We start from the raw sequence: 23,702 nt of genomic DNA on the forward strand, positions 1-23,702 counted from the left end.
AGGAGTCCAAGGTGGAGGGGATATGTGTGTGTGTGGAGGTATCAACTCCTCATAATCTTCAAGTACTTTTGGTAAAAATTTTTAATTGCACAAGTGATATATAAAGATGTTTTCTTTGCAACATAAAATGATAGGTTAAGACTCCTTATGCAGATAAGGTTTAGATACAGGTTTAAGGAGCATCCTGGCCCACCTTTTAAAAAATGTGTATGCATTCACATTATGCATCAGATGCTTTAGGGAATTTTTTCCCTAGGGCATGGGGCATGTCATGGGGTAGACGGTCAGGTATGTCTCCTCTACCCAGCTCCTTCCTTCCTTCCTTCCTTCCTCCCAGCTCCTTCCTTCCTCCCAGCTTCTTCCTTCTTTCCTTCTTTCCTTCCTTCCTTCCTCCCAGCTCCTTCCTTCCTCCCAGCTTCTTCCTTCTTTCCTTCCTTCCTTCCTTCCTTCCTTCCTTCCTTCCTTCCTTCCTTCCTTCCTTCCTTCCTTCCTCTCTCTCTCTCTGTCTCTCTCTCTCTTTCTTTCTTTCTTTCTTTCTCGGAGTCTCGCTGTGTCGCCCAGGCTAGAGTGCAGTGGCGTGATCTCGGCTCACTGCAAGCTGCGTCTCCCGGGTTCACGCCATTCTCCTGCCTCAGCCTCCTGAGTAGCTGGGACTACAGGCGCCCATCACCACGCCCGGCTAATTTTTTTGTATTTTTAGTAGAGATGGTTGTTAGGGAGGATGGTCTCTATCTCCTGACCTCCTGCTCTGCCCGCCTTGGCCTCCCAAAGTGCTGGGATTACAGGCGTGAGCCACCGTGCCCGGCCGCTCTTTCTTTTCTTTCTTTCCTTCTTTCTTTCTTTTTCTTTCTCTCCTTCCTTCCTTCTTTCTTCCTTCCTTCCTTCACTCCCTTCCTCCTTTCTCTCTCCTTCCTTCCTTCCTTCCTCCCTCCCTCCCTTCCTCCCTTCCTTCCTTCCTTCCTCTCTCTCGCTCTCTCTTCTTTTATTTTTTTGAGACAGAATTTCACTCTTGTTGCCCAGGCTGGACTGCAATGGCCTGATCTCGGCTCACTGCAACCTTGGCCTACTGGGTTCAAGCGATTCCCCTGTTTCAGCCTCCCGAGTAGCTGGGATTACAGGCGCCCACCACCGTGCCCGGCTACTTTTTGTATTTTTAGTAGAGGCCGGTTTTCCCCATGTTGGCCAGGCTGGTGTGGAACTCCTCAACTCAGATGATCCGCCCACCTCGGCCTCCCAAAGTGCTGGGTACAGGCTTAAGCCACCGCGCCGGGCCTCCAGCTTCTTTCACCAGCAGAAGACGGGCAAGCCTTAGGGTGAGAGGGCTTCAAAGCACATTTCACATTGCAGAGGACAGGGCTTGGTGGTCTTGGATACTCCCTTCCCTTCCCTCATTTAGTTTTTTTCATTGTGAAGAAATGGTAAAAGGTGCCAGGACTCAATGGGCACATTTCAGGTGGAGGTTGGGAAGGTAGATATCGACCTCCTCTCGATCTTACTATTTTCACTTTCCACCCCGCACCGTAGACAGTGGGAAGACTGGCGCACGTGAATTCAAGGGCACGCCTGTGTGCGCGCGCACCCCAGGGTACCAGCCCCCCTCCACTGCAGGTCCTGGATTGGACGCCTGTTTACACCTGACTGCCCGGCCCTCAGGGGTCCGGTGTTTTCCCCGGAGCGTTTGGGAGAAAAGTGTGTGGCCGCGGTAGTGGAGATCCCCTGTCCCAGGATTCGTCATCGCGGTGCCCAGACTTCGGCGCAGTTGACGAGCCAGGGGACGTGGGGGGCGGGGCGGCCTGCTATCGGCCCCGCCTCTCTCGGCCCCGCCCCGCCGCCGACAGGACCCGCCTCTCTCCCCAGGCCCGGCAGGCGCCGACCCCGCCCCTCGCTCCCAGCATGCCGTGCGACAGCGGCGGCGCGGCGGGCGGAGCCGGGAGGCGGGGAAGCAGTGGCCGTGTGAGCGTGAGGAGCTGCCGCCACCGCCTGCTCCTCGTCGTCCTCGTCCTCCGGGGCCCCGGCGTCGTGGGCCGCGCACGGCCCTGGAAGAGACGTCGCCTCCCCTTCATCTGCCTCTCTCTCACGGCGCCGCTCCTGCCTCCTTGTCCTGCGCTGCGGGCTCAGGCGGAACCCGGAACGGCCGTCCTCTTCCCCCGCCCTCCGCCGCCTCCTCCTCCTCCTCCTCCTCCTCCTCCTCCTCCTCCTCCTCCTCCTCGGCTTCCTCCTCAGCCCCGGGCCGGAGCGGGGTGTCGGCGGCGGCCGGTTCGGGCGGCGACTCGCTCTTCTTTGGGCGGCGGCGCTTGGCCATGTCGTGTCGGGGAAGGTAATGAGCCGCAGAGCCCCGGGGTCTCGGCTGAGCAGCGGCGGCGGCGGCGGCACCAAGTATCCGCGGAGCTGGAATGACTGGCAACCCAGGTGGGTGACCGGCCCGGGCCCCCGCCCCGACCTCCCGGGCTCCGCCTCGGGCGGGCCGAGGCCTAGGGCCGCGGGGCTGGGAGGCGCGGCCTAGGCCCTCCACCCCCCAGAGCCGGGCGCGGCTTCCTGGGTCTCCTCCGCCCCGGCTAGGGGAGGAAGGCCGCGGGAGGCGAGGCCTTAGTGCCTCCCCCCCCCTGCTTGTTCTGCCCGGGGCTGGCACTGGCCTAGGATCGGGACCAGGAGGTGAGAAAGAGGCGGGGGTTGGGTGGGGGGCATTCCAGTTACCGCCTTCCTCCAACCTCGAGTTGGGAGATCCCGAGAGTCCAGGACCCTCCCTGTTACTCATTCACTTCCTCGGTTCCCCACTCTTTCAGCCGCCACGTGAGAGACCTTCTAACCTGTGTCCCTTACTGTGACCCCCACGTGTTAATATTGAGAAAACCAAAACAAAATTCCAGCAAAGGCATTGCTCTGACTTTAGGGAGGACATTCATTAGTGGAGCGTGAGATGAGATTGTGGTGACTGTTGATGGGATCGACCCACTCTGGTCTTGGGAGATGGAAGTTTTCCTTAAGTGCAAGGCCAGTTACTCTGGTGAATCTAATTCATACCTGAACACTTGAGTGAACTCTTTGGGCACCCACTTAGAAGTCTAGAGAATTTCCTCTTTTATGGAGGATTTGATCTCAGACCGTTTTGGGGCTTAGTTAGATTTGAATATATTAGAAACATTAACTTTTTAAATAAATGCAATTTTCCTGCCTTTTTGATCAATTTGGGGGGACAGTTGTACCTAATTTAGGACTGATTTATTCTAACCTCTCTTATTAAATAAATGCTTCTATTCAGAGTCTGTTTGGAATTTAACCCAATGCTTAGAACTCCTTAAATGTATATGAATATATTTTAGGGGTAATTGATTTATGGAACTTTCCTACTTTGGAGCACAATTGTATTGTAATTGTCCAGAAACTGGCCAAATAAATGTAGATCGCACAAGTTGTTGGGAAGCCCTTTTGTTTCCTGATAGTTACATGTAATTCCAGCAGTATTTGGAAATAATTTGGTAAGACGTTAGAATGTAACATTTGAAGACTCATTAGAAAAATCATTAAAATTGTCTTTGGCTAATGGGTGGTACACATCTTAGTCTGTTTAATATGCCTTTCCAAATACTGTGTCTGTTGAGAATTGGTTTATATAACTAGATGACTTTAATAATTAGTGCCTGAGTCTAGAATTGAGGTGTTTAGTCGTAAAAAAAAAAATTTTGTTTGATAAACATAGCGTTGACTTGTCTTGTACCACTTAAGAGTTTGTGAGTGCTTTAAATAAAATTAGTTGATTAAGTATTTTTTTCTGTGATTGACATGCTTAGTTTTGCCTTTTTATTGAAATGTGTGAAATTTGATTTTATTTTCTGGCATCTAACAAATTAGGTGGTAAATGAATGACAATGGATTTTAGATTATTTTTCAGTATTGTGATCAGTATAAGTATATAAGAGAATTTAGTAACCTTTTAGAAGAATGAAGTGCCCTTCTCAAATAGTCTCCTAGAGCTTTTGGAAAAGTGTAAATTGTAGTTTGTAGTTCTAAATAAATAGAGAAGAGTTGCAGCCACGTGCTGGGGCCACCTGACTTCATTGCTGACAGGTATGAAGCCAAATGGCTTATGTAGTTATGGAATATGTACATGAGCTATTAATAAATATTATCCATGCTGTTTCTTTCAAGTGCTTTATTTCTTGGCTCTGGGGAGGGGCAATGGGGGAAGGGAGGAGCTTACAAGAAAGCTTACAAGGTTTCTTTGAAGCTGTGCTTTGTAACAAAGTTTCAGAATGTAACGCCTTGGTAGACGATACTGTGAGATGCATTTGGTTACAGGGAGTAACAATTTGTTAGGATATTGGAAAGATTTGATTTTCTTCTGTTGTAGAAGGAACGGGGAATTGTGGACATACACCATAGCATAACTTGATTTGTTTCTAAGATTGTCATAGCTGATTTGTTAGTCAATAAAAATACCTCGGATATTTGCCAAGTCATAAATTTTCATTAGTTAAATTTGAGGTTATTCTGTCCCCTATTCAGAAAGGTGACAGACTCTAGGTAACTGACAGAACGGATCTTGATCTTGCTTCTTGCTTAAATGAAGGTTTAGAATTTAACCCAATGCTTAGAACTCCTTAAATATATATAAATATATTTTAGGGGTAATCGATTTATGGAACTTCAGATGCAGGCACGTTTATTGTGGTTCATCTGAATAATTTTGATTAAACAATTTTTTTTTGCCTCTTATGTACCGTTTCGTCCCTGCTGGTTTGGTTCTGTTTTCCTTGATTTAAGCTTTTTTTTTTTTTCCCCCTGAGATGGAGTCTTGCTGTGTCTCCCAGGCTGGAGTACAGTGGCGCAGTCTTGACTCACTGCAGCCTCTGCCTCCCGGTTTCAAGGAAAAATTCTCCTCCCTCAGCCTCCTGAGTAGCTGGGATTACAGGTGCCCAGTTAATTTTTGTATTTTTAGTAGAGATGGGGTTTCATCATGTTGGCCAACCTGTTCTTGAACTCCTGACTCAGGTGATCTGCCTGCTTTGGCCTCTCAAAGTGCTGGGATTACAGGTGTAAGTCACTGCACTCAGCTGATTTAGGCTTTTGAAAAAGCAACACTTGTTGATTTCTTTTAGTGTTAGTTTGCCATTTGGTGTGGAAAATGACTGTTGAGTCAATTTTGACCACACATGATACTTCACACATACTGACAGGAAGTGTTCCAGGTGGCTGAATATGTGAATGTCATATGGCAAGAGAGCATACCCATGTTCCATAGAAGCATACCTCCAACAGTAAGCATTTATATGGCACTGCCTTTTAGTCTTCCTTTTCATTCACTGTGCTCTCAGTCAACTCTTCTGTAAATTTTTTTGAGACAGGGTCTTGCTGTATCACCCAGGCTGGAATGCAGCGGCACAAATACTTGGCTCACTGCAGTCTCGACCTCCCAGGCTCAAACCTCCTCCCTCAGCATCCACAAGTAGGTGGGGCTACAGGCGCTTGCCACCAGCCTGGCTCATTTTTGTATTTTTTGTAAAGATGGGGTTTTCACCATGTTGCTTAGGCTGGTCTTGAACTCAAACAATCCACCCGCCCTCAGCCTCCCAAAGTGTTGAGATTACAGGTGTGAGCCACCACACCCGACATTTAAGAATGGTTGAGCAGGCCGGGCATGAAGTGAGACTCTTTCAGAAAAAGAGAGAGAAGACCAGGCATGGTGGCTCACACCTGTAATCCCAACACTTTGGGAGGCTGAGTTGGGCGGATCACCTGAGGTCAGGAGTTCAAGACCAGCCTGGCCAACTGACATGGTGAAACCCCGTCTCTACTAAAAAAAAGAAAAAAAAATTAGCGGGATGTGGTGGCGCATGCCTGTAATCCCAGTTACTTGGGAGGCTGAGGTAGGAGAATCACTTGAACCCGAGAGGCGGAGGTTGTAGTGAGTGATATCACACCACTGCACTCCAGCCTGGGCAACAGAGCAAGACTCCTTCTCAAAAAAAAAAAAAAAAAAAAAAGAATGGTTAAACAATTAAACAAATGAGTGGTCTTAGGTCAGTTGTATTATTTGAAATCTGTGGGTTCCTCAAGCATAAAGTTGAGAAGGTTTTGGGAACCACTGGACGCCTCTGGTTTTTTCCATATGAAGAAACAGGAGTGGTGGCTTCTTAGAACAAAGGAATGTCTGACCTATGGAAGTTGCCCTCTTTACTCCTCTTCCCTAAAAAAATGACCTATCATTGCCAATAGCTAAAGTCTGTCATTTTTTCCACCTTAGTTTGGAAGATAATCTTCTAGTATCAATCAGGATAGAGATCAGAATGATGTTTTAAAATTAAATGTGTAATTCATAATTGTACATTTTAATATTCTAACGTGACATTGATTAATTTGACATTGGAGTCAAATAGATTGATTAATTCAGCAAAGAAGAGAAAGCATTCAAGTCAACAGAAAACAAGTAGATTCCACTTGGGGTGTTAGGACATTAATTGTGTAACTGGTCTTATATGTTTAGTAGTAGTTCTATATTGAGTGTCTTACTGTGTTCAAACTTAGGATCTTTCTATACTTTAAGAAAAGGATGAAACTGTATAATAAAAACACCTTCCAATTTTGGTAGATTCTAGATTCTAGACAGATCAAAATATTCAAAAGTGCACACATCTTCTCTATTGTGAAAGACCAAAAAATGGAAATGTGTTGTGAAATTAGAAAAGCTGTATACTAGTATGTCTGAGGTTGTGAGAAGCTGGATTTTTGAAACCGTAGTTGTCTATTCAGCCTTTTATCAGTCTGTACTAAGTTTGATGTCCATAGGTACATAATATAGGGAAATACATAGAGGATAAAATTCAGTGAAGTTACATATTTTATAGCTATTAGGTGGGTGCAAAAGTAATTGCGGTTTTGGCCAAAACCGCAGTTACTTTCACACCAGTCTAATATTAAATGGAACTAGAGTTAAATAGAATTCAGTGATTGCCAGTTCTATTCAACAGATTTCGAAGTACACTAAGGAAAGTTTCAACAAATTACGTATGGCTGTTTTACGTGGGGGAAAGTAAAACACCCATAATAAACTAAAAAATAAAAAGTAAAACTAAAGTAACGTTTGTTTTTATATTTTTAATTTCTTTTTTCTTTTCTTTCCTCTTTTTTGAGATATGCTCTCGCTCTGTTGCCCAGGCTGGAGTGCAGTGGTGCAGTCACTACTCACTGCAGCCTTGATTTCCTGGACTCAGGGGATCCTCCCACCTCAGTCTCCTGAGTAGCTGGGACCACAGGTGCATACCACCACACCTGGCTAATTTATTTATTTTTCCTCTCTCTCTTTTTTTTTTTTTTGAGACAGTTTTACTTTATCGGCCAGGCTGGAGTACAGTGGCACAATCTCAGCTCACTGCAACCTCCACCTCCTGGTTCAATTGATTCTCCTGTCTCAGCCTCCCGAGTAGCTGGGAATACAGGCGCATGCCACTACGCCTGACTAATTTTTGTGTTTTTAGTAGAGATGGGGTTTCACCATGTTGGCCAGGCTGGTCTTGAACTCCTGACCTCAGGTGATCCACCCACTTCGGCCTCCCAAAGTGCTGGGATTACAGGCGTGAGCCACCACGCCTGGTCTCCTCTCTCTTTTTCTGAAGCAGAGTCTTACTCTATTGCCCAGGTTGGAGTGCAGCAGAACTATCTCAGTTCATTGCAACCTCCACCTCCCAGGCTCAAGAAGTCCTCCTACCTCAGCCTCCCAATAGCTGGGACCATAGGTGCATGCCACTACGCCCAGCTACTTTATTTATTTATTTATTTTTGTAGAGACGGGGTATTTATTTATTTATTTTTGTAGAGACGGGGTTTTGCCATGCTGCCTGGGCTGGTCTTGAATACCTGGGCTCAGGTGATCCTTCCTCCTTGGCCTCCCAAAGTGCTGGAATTACAGGTGTGACCCACCATGCTTGGCACACTAATTTTTTATTTTTATTTTTTTGTAGAGATGGGGCCTCCCCATTTTGCCCATGCTGGTGTCAAACTCCTACTCCATTATGAAATAAGACATTCCTTATGAAACACTTGGTAATTGTATCTTTAAGTTGAACCTTACCCCCACTCCAACTTTTTTTTTTTTTGAGATGGAGTTTTGCTCTTGTTGCCCAGGCTGGAGTATGCAATGGTGCAATCTCGGCTCACTGCAACCTCTGCCTCCCAGGTACAAGTGATTTTCCTGTCTCAGCCTCCCAAGAGCTCGGATTATAGGCATGTGCCACCATACCTATGTGTATTTAGTAGAGGCGGGGTTTCACCATGTTAGTTAGGCTGGTCGTGAACTCCTGACCTCAGGTGATCCACTTACCTCGACCTCCCAAAGTGCTGGGATTACAGGTGTGTGCCACTGTACCTGGCCTTTTTTTTTTTTTTTTTAAAGACATAGTTTCACTGTGTCTCCCAGGCTGGAGTGTAGTGGCACAATCTTGGCTCAGTACAACCTCCACTTCCTGGGTTCAAGCGATTCACGTGCCTCAGCCTTCTGAGTAGCTGAGTCTAGAGGCGCATGTCACCAGGCCCAGCTAATTTTTGTATTATTAGTAGAGACAGGGTTTCACCATGTTGACCAGGCTGGTCTCAAATTCCTGACCTCAAGTTCCCACCTTGGCCTCCCAAAGTGCTGGGATTACACGAGTGAGATACTGTGCCCGGACCCCCCAACCCCTTTTGTTTTGCTTCCTTTATAAATTAGTATAATAGAAGATTTTTTGTCTTTTTTTTTTTGTTTTTTTTATAACAGGTAATAAAATACTCTGATTCAGTAAATATTGATGCTTCTAGGGATATATATATATATTTTGAGATGGGGTCTCACTGTGTTGCCCAGGCTGAAATGCACTAGTGCAATCTTGGTTCGCTGCAGCCTCAGCCTCTCAGGTTCAAGCGATTCTCCTACCTCAGCCTTCCGAGTAGGTGGGATTACAGGCATGTGCCCCTACCCCTGGCTAATTTTTGTATTTTTAGTAGAGACAGGGTTTCACCATGTTGAGCAGGCTGGTCTCGAACTTCTGACCTCAAGTGATCTGCCTGTCTTGGCTTCCCAAAGTGCTGGGATTACAGGCATAAGCTACTGCACCGGGCCATGGCCAGGATTTTTATGACTTGTAAAACCACTGTCTTCAAGGAGACTGTAAGTTATTATGGGAGATAAGGACTTTGTAAAGGAAAGAGCATGTGGATTTTGTGATATAATTCTCAGTCTTCCTTCCTTCCTCTCTCTCTTTCTCTCTCTCTCTCTTTCTTTTGGAGAAAGAGGCCAAGGCGGGCAGATCACCTGAGGTCAGAAGTTCAAGACCAGCCTGGCCAACTTGGTGAAACCCCCTCTACTAAAAATACAAAAATTAGCTGGATGCAGTGGTAGGCACCTGTAATCCCAGCTATTCGGGAGGCTGAGGCAGGAGAATCGCTTGAACCCAGGAGGTGGAGGTTGCAGTGAGCCAAGATGATGCCATTGCACTCCACTCTGGGTGACAGAGCGAGAGTATCTCAAAAACAAAACAAAACAAAAAGCCTGAAGAGTCAGAGGAGGGAAAGTTATATGGTTAAGTACGGAGCAGTGGGGTGATGGAATTGGTCTGTACAATTTTGACTGTGAATTTGGGGGAGAATCTCCCCCCTCCAAAATAGAAGAAAATTACATTAAGGCCAGGTGCAAGTTGTCGGTGTGTAGAGGAATTGGGTACTTATGAGGAGTAATACAAATAAGAGGTGAAGCTGAGGCACTGGGTTGGGGACCCTATTGTAGGCCTTGAATCATAGTTCACGTGTTTTGTGTGTGTGTGTGTGTGTGTGTGTGTGTGTGTTTGGGAGGCTGAGGTGGGTGGATCTCCTGAGGTCGGGAGTTCGAGACTAGCCTGACCAACATGGAGAAACCCCGTCTCTACTAAAAATACAAAATTAGCTGGGTGTGGTGGCGCATGCCTGTATTCCCAGCTACTCGGGAGGCTTAGGCAGGAGAATTGCTGGAACCTGGGAGGCGGAGGTTGTGGTGAGCTGAGATTGCGCCATTGCACTCCAGCCTGGGTAACAAGAGCAAGACTCTAAAAGAAAAAGAAAAAGAGAGAGAGAGTGTGTGTGTGTGTGTGTGTGTGTGTGTGTGTTTGAGAGTGCGTGCATGCGCATGCAAGAGAGATCGCAGTGGTAGGCAGGTAATAGGAACAATATAGAGAAGGGGCTGCTAAGGACCTGAGTATTATGTTTATATTTAACAATTTAAGATAAGGCTGTGTGTGGTGGCTTACACCTGTAATCCCAGCACTTTGGGGAGGCCAAGGCGGGCATATCACCTGAGGTCGGGAGAGACCAACCTGACCAACATGGGAAAACCCTGTGTCTACTAAAAATACAAAAATTAGCCGGGCATGGTGGCGTATGCCTGTAATCCCAGCTACTTGGGAGGCTGAGGCAGGAGAATCACTTAAACCCGGGAGGCGGAGGTTGTGGTGAGCCAAGATCCGGCCATTGCACTCCAGCCTGGGCAACGAGTGAAACTCCGTCTTAAAAATAAATAAATAAATAAATAAATAAATAAATAAGAAAAATATTCAGCTCAGTGTGTGAGAATTTCCATAAGCAAAAGCCCTTCATTCCCTTCATTTGTTATCTGGTGTTGATTGAGGATGATCACTAAAGTGATACTTTTTATCTGCTCAATCTTCACGTTAGACACGTATGGAATGTCATATGAGTGTCGTGTAAAATAGAGTGTGGTCCATGGTGGGAACATTGAATTGTCACAATTCTTGGTAGGGTTTTCTGCCCTTGTTACCTGACACTTATTCTTTATCCTAATCACCTAAAACAAATCCCTGAGGCTCCTTTCATTGGACCACCCTTAATAGATTCACAGGAGCTGTTTGTTAACTTTTCACGTTGTCATCATTTTGGTTACCTATCTTTGACTATCTTGAAGTTTTTCAGAGCCCATTTTATTTTTGGAACTATAAAATAAAACATACTTCCCCTTGTATAGAGGCCTAATAGTAGAGAGTACAGAAATTTTGTGGTTTCATATGTATAGGAAATGCTCCCTTATTCTGTGTTATTTATTTATTTATTTATTTATTGAGACGGAGTCTCTCTTGCCCAGTCTGGAGTGCAGTGGCGCTATATCGGCTCACTGCAAGCTCTGCCTCCCGGGTTCACGCCATTCTCCTGCCTCAGCCTCCCGAGTAGCTGGGACTACAGGCGCCCACCACCACGCCTGGCTATTTTTTTGTATTTTTAGTAGAGACGGGGTTTCACCGTGTTAGCCAGGATGGTCTCAATCTCCTGACCTCGTGATCCACCCACCTCATCCTCCCAAAGTGCTGGGATTACAGGCGTGAGCCACCACGCTCGGCCTGTTTTTTGTTTCTTTAATGTAGAGTATAACTTACTAAGTTCTTGTGGTGTTCGCTCATGCAGAGATACTTGGTTTTATACTGTTATTCTTTTCTATCTTGTATTAGTTAATTGAGTGTACTTTTCCTTTTTAAATTGAATTCTCTTTTGAATTCTATTGTGATGCTTCTTTGAGATAAAATTTATGTATGTATAGTTTTTTTTTTTTTTTTTTTGAGATGAAGTCTCGCTCTTGTGCCCCAGGCTGGAGTGCAGTGGTGCGATCCTGGCTCACTGCAACCTCTGCCTCCCGGGTTCAAGTGATTCTTCTGCCTCAGCCCCCCGAGTAGCTGGGATTACAGATGCCTGCCACCATGCCCGGCTAGTTTTTGTACTTTTAGTAGAGATGGGATTTCACCTTGTTGGCCAGGCTGGTCTCGAACTCCTGACCTCAGGTGATGATCGCCTCGGCCTCCCAAAGTGCTGAGAGTACAGGCGTGAGCCACCGCGCCCGGCCTGTATAGGTCTTAAATTCAGGAAATTTTGGCAAATGTATACACCTGTGTAACCATGACCTCAGTCGAGGTACAGATATGCAGTGACTTTTCCACTATCACACCCATTCCTGCTCACGTTTTTTTCATATACTTAGCAGTATCTGGAATTTTTATGTGTGCCATCTCCAGTAAAATATAACCTGCATATGTGCGTGGATCTGGTAAAATTGTTACTTTTGCTATCCCCTTCTTTCCTACTGAGTGCATCAGTAAATAGTACACTCTATATTTGTGTCTTTCCTCAAGTAAATACATGACAGTGAGATCCTGTAAGTTTGTATTTTTATGTTTAGCCTTAACTCCAGAGTTTACAACACTGTTCTTGTAGGATGCATTTTTGGGGAAAGCGTTCCTCTTATGGCAGCCCTGTCAGGGCTTAAACAAACTGATTGAGCAGGCTCAAAAGGACAGTATTGTAATGGACTGGAGTGGCCAGATCTTTTTACAGAAGAAAGAAGACGGTAATTTGGCCATGCGCAGTGGTTCATGCCTGTAATCTCAGCACTTTGGGAAGCCGAGGTGGGCGGATCACGAGGTCAAGAGATCAAGACCATCCTGGCCAACATGGTGAAACCCCGTCTCTACTAAAAAAAATACAAAAATTAGCTGGGCGTGGTGGCACATGCCTGTAGTCCCAGCTATTAGGAGGCTGAGGCAGGAGAATTGCTTGAACCTGGGAGGCGGAGGTTGCGTGAGCCTAGATCGTGCCATTGCACTCCAGCCTGGGCAACAAGAGCAAAAAAACCTCTGTCAAAAAAAAAAAAAAAAAAAAAGGAATATGGTAATTTAAGATTCATGTGTTTTGTCCATCTTGAAAAATACCTTGTGCATGTGTTTGAAGTCTTTTTACACATTGACTTATCTTGGGTCTATTGTATCTGTCTACATTATTTAAGCAATGTAATCACTAAAAATTTAAGCACGGGGTTGAGCTTTCTGGCATTCCATTAGAATGCCTGGGGAAACACACTTCTTGCCAGTTGCGTGCCTGCTGATTGGGGAATGAAACGCAAATATTCCAGTATCAACAGATTTGTTTATTTCGTTTTATTTTTTTTGAGACAGAGTCTCACTGTCGCCCAGGCTGGAGTGCGGTGGTGAGATCTTGGCTCACTGCAAATATTGCCGCCCGAGTTCAAGCGATTCTCCTACCTTAGCCTCCTGAGTAGCTGGGATTACAGGCACCTGCCACTGCGCCTGGCTAATTTTTGTAATTTTTAGTAGGGATTGGAGTATCACCATCTTGGCCAGGCTGGTCTTGAACTCCTGACCTTAGGTGAGAAGGAAATCCCACTTTGTAAATCCCAAGGTGCTGGGATTACAGCCGTGAGCCACCGCACCTGGCCTAGAGTCAACAGATTTCTAAACATCCTGGATTACTTCTTTTGTATTAATTTTCAGGCCCTTTCAAAAAAGGAATGGGATTCCTGTTGATATTCATTCATATTCATATTTTTATTATGTTGGTATTCATATAGTATGTGTAGGACCTTATTATTTATTTAAAATCCTGTTATAGACTTTTTGTGTTTATTATTTAAAGCTTTTTTCAGAGGGACTTACTCCTTTTTTTATTTTTGAGATGGAGTTTTGCTCTTGTTGCCCAGGCTGGAGTGCAATGGCACTATCTAGGCTCACGCAACCTCTGCCTCCTGGGTTCAAGTGATTCTCCTGCCTCAGCCTCCGAGTAGCTGGGATTACAGGCGTGTGCCACTGGCCTGACTAATTTTTTGTATTTTTAGTAGAGACAGGGTTTCACCGTGTTAGCCAGGATGGTCTTGATCTCCCAACCTCAAGTGATCCCCCCGCCTTGGCCTCCCAAAGTGCTGGGATTACAGGTGTGAGCCACCGTGCCCTGCCTCAGAGGGATTTCTGGTACCAGAATTATAGATTGTTTTTGTTATGGAACTTAGTAAGTATGCTCTTCCTTTGTTTATTAAGGGGAGACATAGATTTTTTTTTTTATTACCCTTTTTGTCATCATAGAGAATAGTAGTCTACAAGAATATTATTAGAGGCTTAGCAGTGGCCTCACTGCACATACACGTATGTATCTTTGGGAACCTACAGGTTTTTAAGAAGTTGTTAAACTTAACATTTATTAGATCTTTGTTTTTGGGTGGCATCTAATATATTAATAGCCTAGAAAAAAGGCTCCGCTAATGAATATGTCTTAGATTACATAGTGACATATGATAGCTTTTCCTCCACATTTGATGACTTTGCTAACATTTTCTTTTTTTTTTTTAGTGAAGCTCTTTGAATTTAAAGTTTTCTCTCTTATTTAAATTTATTAGTTAAAAACTTACTTTTACTCTGTTCCCTTTAGCATTTCAACCTGATGTTAAAAGATGTATATGTGTTAGGTGTGTTTGAATTTTTAACTTTCATCTTGGAGTATTTAATTCTCTGAAGCAGTGCATGACTCTTGCTCTTCATCCTCTTGAGGGTGTCCCTGGTTTATATTCCTGATGATACAAACCCTGGAATTTCTTGTCTGAAGTGTTAACACTTTACTTCCAGGCCCTACTTTGATTTTAACAGTGGAAGTTCAGATTCAATGCATTAATGACAGATTCTATGTTGGCTTCTTCAGATTTGCCAGAACCTTACAGAAAAACCTACTTATGTGAGGAAATCATTAGACTTTTTGGGTATTCTCTTTGTATAATGAGACTCTTTTCTCATTAGATAAGTAAAAAGATCCAGAGATGATCACCAGTATCACCCAGAATTCGTATATATTTAATTGAAAATAAAACAGATCCTGGGATTCTTTCCTGAAAAAGTTGATTACATTTCTTGCCTGTCCATATGTTCTTTGTCTAAATGTGAAGAAAAATAAAAATATAGCAGGTTTTCCAGCACTGGGACTATGAAACTTGAGATTTAGCATTTTTAGTCAGATTTAAAGGAATCTACCTTAAGTGATAGTTTATATTGTTTTTGAAGGATCTGAGTAAGAATTCTATTAAAAATGATTAATTCTGTTATTATTTGAAATGTTGATGGAATTTTAATGTTCCTTTTTTGAAAATACTAAAATTGTAAATAAATTTACGCTTAATAGCAAATAGGTCGTATGTATGTGGTAATCAATTCATTGACTAAAAATTTCTTTTTTTTTTTTTTTTTTTTTTGGGGACAGAGTTCCCCCTCAGTTCGCCCCGGCTGGGGTGGCCGTGGCCCGTTTCTCGCCCCCCCGCCGAGCTCCACCTCCCAGGTTTACGCCATTCTCCTGCCTCAGCCTCCTGAGTAGCTGGGACTACAGGTGCCTGCCACCACGCCCGGCTAGTTTTTTTGTATTTTTTAGTAGAGACAGGGTGTCACCGTGTTAGCCAGGATGGTCTCGATCTCCTGACCTCGTGATCTGCCCGTCTTGGCCTCCCAAAGTGCTGGGATTACAGGCTTGAGCCACCGCGCCCGGCCTTAAAAATTTCATAAAAGATGCCTTTTATTTAAAGTGGCCTATCATGTGTAGTTACTATAATGCTAGTGCTCTCTACGTTTTCATTATAATCTTACTGAAGAAGTAAAAATGTAATCATTGTTCTCCCCACTCTAATTAATATTAATTCAAAAATCATAATAGTACACATTTGTAGGGTACAGTGTAATGTTTATATATGTGCAATGTGGTATGATTAAATCATGCTAATTAACATATTTTCACCTTACTTTGCTTACTCATATTTTGTGGTGAGGCATTTGAAATTTAATTATTTGAAATACCTTATTATTATTGCTATTGTTATCTCTGTCTTCTCTTTGCAAATAAATACATCATTATTTACTATAGCCACCCTGTTGTGCAAAGATTTCAAAACCTATTTCCCCATCTGTAATTTGTTCCCTTTTCTTTAAAAAAAAAAAAAATCTACCCGCTCTTTTAGCATTGGTGGAGTTAAAAATAGAACCAGTGTGTTTTAGATTGCTCTCTAAGTGTCTTTATTTTTAAGAATGTATGTATTTTTTTTTGTTGTTGTTGAGATGGAGTCTCACTCTGTTTGTTGCCCAGGCTGGAGTGCAGTTGGCACCATCCTGACTCACTGCAACCTCCACCTCCCGGGTTCAAGTGATTCTTCGGTTTCAGCCTCCCATGTAGCTGGGATTACAGATGTGCGCCACCACGCCTGGCTAATTTTTGTATTTTTAGTAGAGACGAGTTTCACCATGTTGGGGCTGGTCTCAAACTCCTGACCTCAGGTGATATGTCTGCCTCAGCCTCTCGAAGTGTTGGGATTACAGATGTGAGCCACCGCGCCCAGCTAGAGTGTATGTATTTTTTAAAAAAGTTGATCCTTCACAGATATTTATCTTAGGAGAGGCGGGTGTCATGAAAAAAACTATGGACTAAGAATGGGAAGACGAAGATCTTTTGTATTGGCACTACCAGCCATGTCCCTCTGAGGGGGTAATTTTTGCCTTTTAAGACGTTGGGAGGATTAAAGTTCAGGAAATTATTTTAAAAATTGTTTCAGTGAATACTTAGAAAAATATTAGTGGAGTTAGAATTAATTGCTCTCTGGTGAAGTGGCTCTCTTTCTACATTTTCTTTCTTTTTTTTTTTTTTTGAGATGGAATCTTGCTCTGTTGCCCAGGCCAGAGTGCAATGGCATGATCTTGGCTCACTGCAACCTCTGCCACCCGGGTTCAAGCGATTCTCCTGCCTCAGCCTCCTGAGCAGCTTGGATTATAGGCATGTGCCACCACACCTGGGTAATTTTTTTTTTTTTTTGTATTTTTAGTAGAGATGGGGTCTCACCATGTTGGCCAGGCTGGTCTTGAACTCTTGACTTTGTGTTCCACCCACCTTTGCCTCCCAAAGTGCTGGGATTATAGGCGTGAGCCACCGCGCCTGCCCTCTTTCTGCATTTTCTAGTGTACTCCCATTAGGCTGTAAACCTGTTTCAAGTTGGATAATAAGAGCATAGCTCTGCATCATCATTTTTTCTCCTTATCTTATACTCACACCTTAAGAATTTGTTACTAGTTGAAATGATAAGCCAGCAAACATAATCTCATCTTTGTGACTACTTGCATAGGTTGGAGGGCAAGTACAATGTAAATGGAATGTGTAGAAAAAGGGTAGGTTGAAAGGTAGCTTATAGCTTGCTTACCTTTTACTACACAGTTGGAATTTAAGAGCTGATTCTTATAAGAACACGAGTTGAACGATGAATTGCTTTTTTCCCTCTGGTGTAGTGTGTATGGGTGTGTGCATATATATTTTTCTTTTCTTTTCTCTTTTCTTTTCTTTTCTTTCAATGGGAGAAGGGAGGATGCCAGAACCATGGAAAGGTTGTACTCTGCCAGTGTGATAGTTTTAAGTACTTGAGGGGTGGAGAAGAACCACATGCATCTTCTAAACAAAGATGGGAAATGTCATATCATTGCAAGAATGTATATACAGTATTAAGCAATTACAAGATTTTGGGCTGGGCATGGTGGTGCTGTGGGAGACCAAGGCAGGAAGATGGGCGGATCACTGAAGCCCAGGAGTTGGAGACCAGCCTGGGTAACATAGTGAGACCTGGTTTCTACAAAAAATACAAAAATTGGCTGGGCATGGTGACCTATACCTGTAATCCCAGCACTTTGGGAGGCCGAGGCGGGCAGATCACCAAGATCAGGAGTTTGAGACCAGCCTGACCAACCTGGTGAAACCCCGTCTCTACTAAAAATATAAAAATTACCTGGGCATGGTGATGCACACGTAATCCTAGCTATTTGGGAGGCTGAGGCAGGAGAGTTGCTTGAACCCAGGCGGCAGAGGTTGCAGTGAGCCGAGATCATGCCACTGCACTCCAGCCTGGACGACAGAGCAATACTCCGTCTCAAAAAGAAAAAAAAGCCGAACATTGTGGTGTGAGTTTGTAGTCCCACCTACTTGGAAGGCTGAGGTGGGAGCATTGCTTTAGCCCAGGAGGTCGAGGCTACTGTGAGCTGTGATTGTGCCACTCTCTCAAAAAAAAAAAAAAAAAAAAAAAAAGATTCTAGTACTATTTGAAATCGTAGTGTAACTCTATAATAAATGATTGCTGTCTCAAGGAACTTAATATCTAGAAACATTGTTTCTTTTTTCCTTGTAAAAGGGAATTATACAAGTTAATTCTTTTAAATCACTTATGTCAATCTGATTAAAGTGTTTCGTATAAAATGTAACAACAGAAAAAGATAGGGTTTGTGTAGACTGTGGGTTTAAAGTGGCTTGAGTGATGATTTTGAAGTTTCCTAGCTGTCTTATACTTAAGGCTAAATATAAAGACCTCAATAAATTTCTGGCTACTGCTGAGCACGGTGGGAGCATTGTTTCCTGCTCTTACTAGTATGTTTCAGCAACTAGCAAAACCTGTCTTCATTTAATACATTTTCCTACAGTTAAAATCATAGTGTGATTATTTTGAAAGGCATCTTCCTTTTTCAACTGTTTGATTTGTGAGACCATATCTTCTGGAATTACTTGAGACTCTAATTAAATTGACCTTTAAAATTTTTTATTTCATTTTCTTTTAGAGTTGGAGGTCTTGCTATGTTTTCTGGACTGGCCTAGAATGATGGTGATTATTTTTTTCTTTAGAGACATAGTCTCACTGTGTTGCCCAGGCTGGTCTCAAACTCCTGGGCTCAAGTGATCCTCCCGTCTCAGCCTCCTGAGTAGCTGGGATTACAGTTGTGAGCTACTGCAGCCAGCTTGGCCTAGGATTATTTTTATTTATTTTTATTTTTTTAGTTTTAATTTTATTTTGTTATTTTTTGGTTTTTTTGAGATGGAGTTTCGTTCTTGTTGCCCAGGCTGGAGTGCGATGGCAGCATTTCGGGTCACCACAACCTCTGCATCCCGGGTTCGAGTGATTCTCCTGCCTCAGCTTCCCGAGTAACTGGGATTACAGGCATGCACCACCACGCCCGGCTAATTTTGTATTTTTAGTGGAGACAGAAAGGTTTCTCCATGTTGGTCAGACTGATCTCAAACTCTCAACCTCAAGTGATCCACCCACCTTGGCCTCCCAAAGTGCTGGGATTACAGGTGTGAGCCACTGCACCCAGCCAGGATTATTTTTAAAGACAAGATTTAACATATGCTATTATTAGAAAATCTTATAAACATGTTATTCCCTGGGAATGTGCTTCAACCTGTTGACTAAAGGAACTTTTATCAGAATAACTACAGTTATCATCTGACTGTTTTCAAAAGTTGAAAAAAATGGTTGCATACATTTCTTATATTGGTGAACATCACTTCACCTTTACCTTGATTATAGAGTCCCAATCTGCTTTTGAGACTCTTTAGATTTCTGCAGTATGTAACTCTTTTTTTTTTTTTTGAGACGGAGTTTTGCTCTGTCACCCAGGCTGGAGTGCAGTGGCGCAATGTAACTCTTAATGATTCTTAATCTTTGTTGGAATGGGTTATTTATTTATTTATTTATTTATTGAGACCGAGTCTCACTCTGTTGTCCAGGCTGGAGTGCAGTGGCGAGCTCTCAGCTCACTGCACCCTCCGCCTCTGGGTAAGCGATTCTTCTGCCTCAGCTTCCCGAGTAGCTGGGATTACAGACATGCACCACCATGCCTGGCTAATTTTTTTGTATTTTTAGTAGAGACTGCATTTCACCATCTTGGCCAGGCTGATCTTGAACTCCTGACCTCAGGTGATCTGCCTGCCTCGGGCTCCCAAACAGCTGGGATTACAGGTGTGATCCACTGTGCTTGGCCTATGTTTGGCATTTAACTGGTGGGGGAGGGATGCATAGCTTTGTAAATTTTCAGTCTTTTTGTTCTTCATCTATTAAAGAGGTCATAGAGTAAGATATTTCCATTCAATCTTGGCAATTTCCCAGGCCAAACGATATGTTTCTAGGGTACTTCCAGGACTTACTGACAAAACTTACTGACAGAAGGGGAAGATAAGCGATGCAAATGAGAGCTGAAGCAGGGTCTCTCTCTCTCTTTTTTTTTGAGATGGAGTCCCACTCTGTCACCGTCACAGGTGGGAATGCAGTGACGCGATCTCGGCTCACCATAACCTCCACCTCCTGAGTTCAAGTGATTCTCCTGCCTCAGCCTCCCAAGTAGCTGGGACTACAGGTGCCGCACCACCATGCCCAGCTAATTTTTTGTGTATTTTTAGTAGAGACAGCGTTTCACCATGTTGGTCAGGCTGGTCTCGAACTCCTGACCTTACGATCTACCCACCTCGGCCTCCCAAAGTACTGGGAGTACAGGCGTGAGTCACCGCGCCTGGCAAAACAGTCTCTTTTTAAGGTTGTAAGCTGGCTTGGGTTAGAAATAAAGGCAGCCACTCCATACCTGTAGTCCTAGCTACTGGGGAGGCTCAGACCAGAGAATCTCTTGAGCCCAGGAGTTCAGGGCTGCAGTGAGCTGTAATCACAGACTGCACTACAATGTGGGCAACATAGAGCGAGACCTAATTAAAAATAAATAAATAAATGCAAGGAGAAAGTCAAATGAACATGGTGCATTTAGGTGTACAATTAGTTGGCACAAACAACAGAGTTTCTCTCTTGTTGCCTAGGTTGGAGTGCAGTGACCCAGTCTCGGCTCACTGCAACCTCCGCCTCCTGAGTTCAAGTGCTTCTCCTGCTTCAGCCTCCCAAGTAGCTGGGATTACAGGTGTCTGCCACCACGCCCAGCTAATTTTTATGTTTTTAATAGAGACGGGGTTTTGCCATATTGGCCAGGCTGATCTTGAACTCCTGATCTCAAGTGATGCGTCCGCCTCAGCCTCCCAAAGTGCTGGGATTACATGCATGAGCCACTATGTGGGCCAAGAATGTTTTAAAAACGAGTTTCATTCAGCTCACCTCATTCCTCTGCAGGGCACCGGTGTGCAGGGCAAAACTGCTCAACCCTACTCAGCAGCCCTGTGAAAGCTGCTGAAAGGATGAGCAGATTGAGGCCTGAACTTTATCTTGGATTTAGCAACCTGGAGGTCATAATGGATTTTGCCAAGAGTGATGGGGCAGAAGTTGGACCAGTGTGTGTTAAGGAGCTAGAAGACGTGAAGAAATGGGAGAGGGGAGTCTAGACAACTTTAGTTTGGCTGCAGCAAGTAAAGGCAGATTGTTTGATGGAGGGACATGTGGGATTGATGGAGTTTTTCCTTTTGTTTTTCCTTTTTATATGTTTTTGTATTTTTAAATGGGATACATTAGAAAGTGTTACATGTTTAAGGGGGTGGATTTAGTTCAGTGGGAAAAGTATTTGAAAAGTTACAGTAAGATGGAAGTAGATGGAATCCTAAGTAAGGTCTAGAATCGGGTGCAGATATTTTATGGTATGTCTCCCCCTTCCCACACCCCCCCACCAAGAGGGAGTTTCGCTCTTATTATTGCCCAGGCTCTGGAGTGCAATGGTGCAATCTTGGCTCACTGCAACCTCCACTCCTGGGTTCAAGTGATTCTCCTGCCTCAGTCTCCGGTATAGCTGGGATTACAGGTGCGCATCACCACACCCAGCTAATTTTTGTATTTTTAGTAGAGATGAGGTTTCACCATTTTGGCCAGGCTGGTCTCCCAACTCCTGACCTCAAGTAATCCACCCACCTTGGCCTCCCAAAGTGCAGAGATTACAGGCGTGAGCCACCGTCCTCAGTTGGTATCTTTTTTTTTTTTCTTGGTGAAGTAGAATGTGTGTTTGGGGAGGGGATGTGATAGGATATTTTGGAATTTGAAGAGAATGGGAATGTCTGGATAGGGCATGTATAGAATGGAAAATAAACACTGGAGGATCCTGGGAGTGCAGTGCTTATTGATGGATCATTGGGTTTATCCAGGACAGGGGTTTTGCCAGATTGGTGTGATGAAAATCTTAAGAGTTAAGGGTATAGGCAAGAGTGTTATTGAAATGATACACAATGAAATCTAAGCTGGTTAAAGAAGTGAAGAAGGGGCCGGGCACGGTGGCTCACACCTATAATTGCTGCCAAGGTGGGTGGATTCCTTGAGGTCAGGAGTTCGAGACCAGCCTGGCCAACATGGTGAAACCCTGTCTCTACTAAAAATACAAAAACTAGGCATGGTGGCAGGCACCTGTAATCTTAGCTACTTGGGAGGCTGAGGTGGGAGAATTGCTTGAACCTGGAGGCGGAGGTTGCAGTGAGCCAATATTGCACCACTGTCCCGCAGCCTGGGCAACAAAATCAGACTCTGTCTCAAAAAAAAAAAAAAAAAAAGTGAAGAAGGAGGAGAATACTTGGATTGGGATAAAGTAGAAAGAGTCTCTGGAATTAAAGATTAAAGTTAACTAAAAAACTCAAACTTTAGAATGGTATTGAGAAAGTGTAAGGTGAACTGAAAAAGTCTCATGGGATTTTAGAGCCAAGAAGGCCTTGAGTGGCAGTTCCTACCTTGGTAGGAATAGCTTCAGTGGTGTGTTGCCAGTGGAACCCTTATTAAAGTGGGTTGAAAAGTAAGTGAAGGCAAGGAAGATAAATTTTTCAACAGGTTTGTCTGTGAAGAGTCTAGACTATTAGATTGGTAGAGGGAGAAAGGCAGGTAAAGGGTTTGTTTTTTTTGTTTTTGTTTTTGTTTTGGAGTCAGTCTCACACTGTCACTGGGTTGGAGTGCAGTGGCGCAATCTCAGCTCACTGCAACCTCCGCCTCCCGGGTTCAAGCAGTTCTCTTGCCTCAGCCTCCCAACTAGCTGGGATTACAGGCACTCGCCACCACACCCGGCTAATTTTTTGTATTTTTAGTAGAGACGGGGTTTCACTATGTTGGCCAGGCTGGTCTCAAACTCCTGACCTAGTGATCCCCCTTCCTCGACCTCCCAAAGTGCTGGGATTACAGGCGTGAGCCACCGTGCGTGGCCTTATTTTTTTATTTTTTGTTTATTTTATTTTATTTTTTGAGATGGAGTCTGGCTCTGTTACTAGGCTGGAGTGCAATGGCGCGATCTCGGCTCACTGCAAGCTCCGCCTCCTGGGTTCAAACGATTCCCCTGCCTCAGCCTCCCAAGTAGCTGGGACTACAGGTGTGTGCCACCGTGCCCAGGTAATTTTATTTTTTCTATTTTAGTAGAGACTGGGTTTCACCATGTTGGCCAGGGTGGTCTCAATCTCCTGACCACATGATCTGCCTGCCTCCACCTCCCAAAGTGCTGGGATTACACGCGTGAGCTGCTGTGCCCCGCTGTTTTTGTTTTTGCTTTTTAAAGTAAGACTTTTGAGAGTGCTCATATGTTGATGATGTGATTAGCAGTAGTAAAATGGGAGATTTTGCAACATACAAAAGAGAGACAAGGCATACCTTGGAAAATGGGGGGAATAGACAGATCCAGATGATTTGTATGGATAGGAGGTTTATTTGTTACATTATGTGAAGATGATGGGAAGAAAGGCTGTATGTGCAGATGCAGGTGAATTTGTGGATATATTAGAAGGAAGATGGCGGGCAGTGATAGTGTTGAAGAGCTCAAACATTAGACGGTACTGGGTCTGAGTTCTGGCTCTGCCTTTTACAAGCTGTGCAACCTTAGGCCAGTTATGAAACCTTAGTTATTAATCTGTAAAATTATATCTAATAATAAGATTGTGTCGAACATGAAATGACACGATAAGCATATGTAAACTGCTTGGATCAGTTGCCCACTAGCTCTTGTTAGGAGCTAAAATGTTAGCTCTTGCTGAAGGTGCTGTCAAATGGCTTCTGTTTCTTATGAAGCAGAACTGTAAGGTCATCCACTGGTAGTGGTGGGAGAAGGAAGAGGGTGTGGAAAGTTTTACAGGTGTTTTGGAAAGGAAAGAAACCTGGTGAGGGAAATATGGGGAGCATCAGAGGCCCATTGGAAGTC

General features: G+C 44.1%; 2 protein-coding genes across 5 annotated transcripts in view; one reads left to right on the forward strand and one right to left on the reverse strand.

Annotated features, from left to right (window-relative positions):
- Positions 1-1,150: 1,150 nt before the first annotated feature.
- On the reverse strand, positions 1,151-2,407 carry LOC108583510 (protein FANTASTIC FOUR 1-like). The gene has a single exon (XM_031658420.1). It carries the CDS (start codon positions 2,300-2,302, stop codon positions 2,075-2,077), a length of 228 nt encoding a protein of 75 aa, XP_031514280.1. The 5' UTR covers positions 2,303-2,407; the 3' UTR covers positions 1,151-2,074.
- The window catches only part of SMG1 (SMG1 nonsense mediated mRNA decay associated PI3K related kinase), a 115,563-nt gene continuing 93,809 nt past the window's right edge, over positions 1,949-23,702 (forward strand). For 2 of the 4 annotated variants that reach the window (XM_009196080.3, XM_021931790.2), the window contains exon 1: positions 2,198-2,409. In XM_009196080.3, coding sequence (XP_009194344.3) covers positions 2,321-2,409 — 89 coding nt within the window. In that variant the 5' untranslated portion in view covers positions 2,198-2,320. Of the gene's footprint in view, positions 2,410-23,702 lie in introns of all 4 variants that reach the window. The other 2 variants (XM_003916602.4, XM_009196082.3) reach the window with 2 other exon arrangements.

Source organism: Papio anubis, chromosome 18, assembly GCF_008728515.1.
Source record: "Papio anubis isolate 15944 chromosome 18, Panubis1.0, whole genome shotgun sequence".
NCBI classification, from domain to species: Eukaryota; Metazoa; Chordata; class Mammalia; order Primates; family Cercopithecidae; genus Papio; species Papio anubis.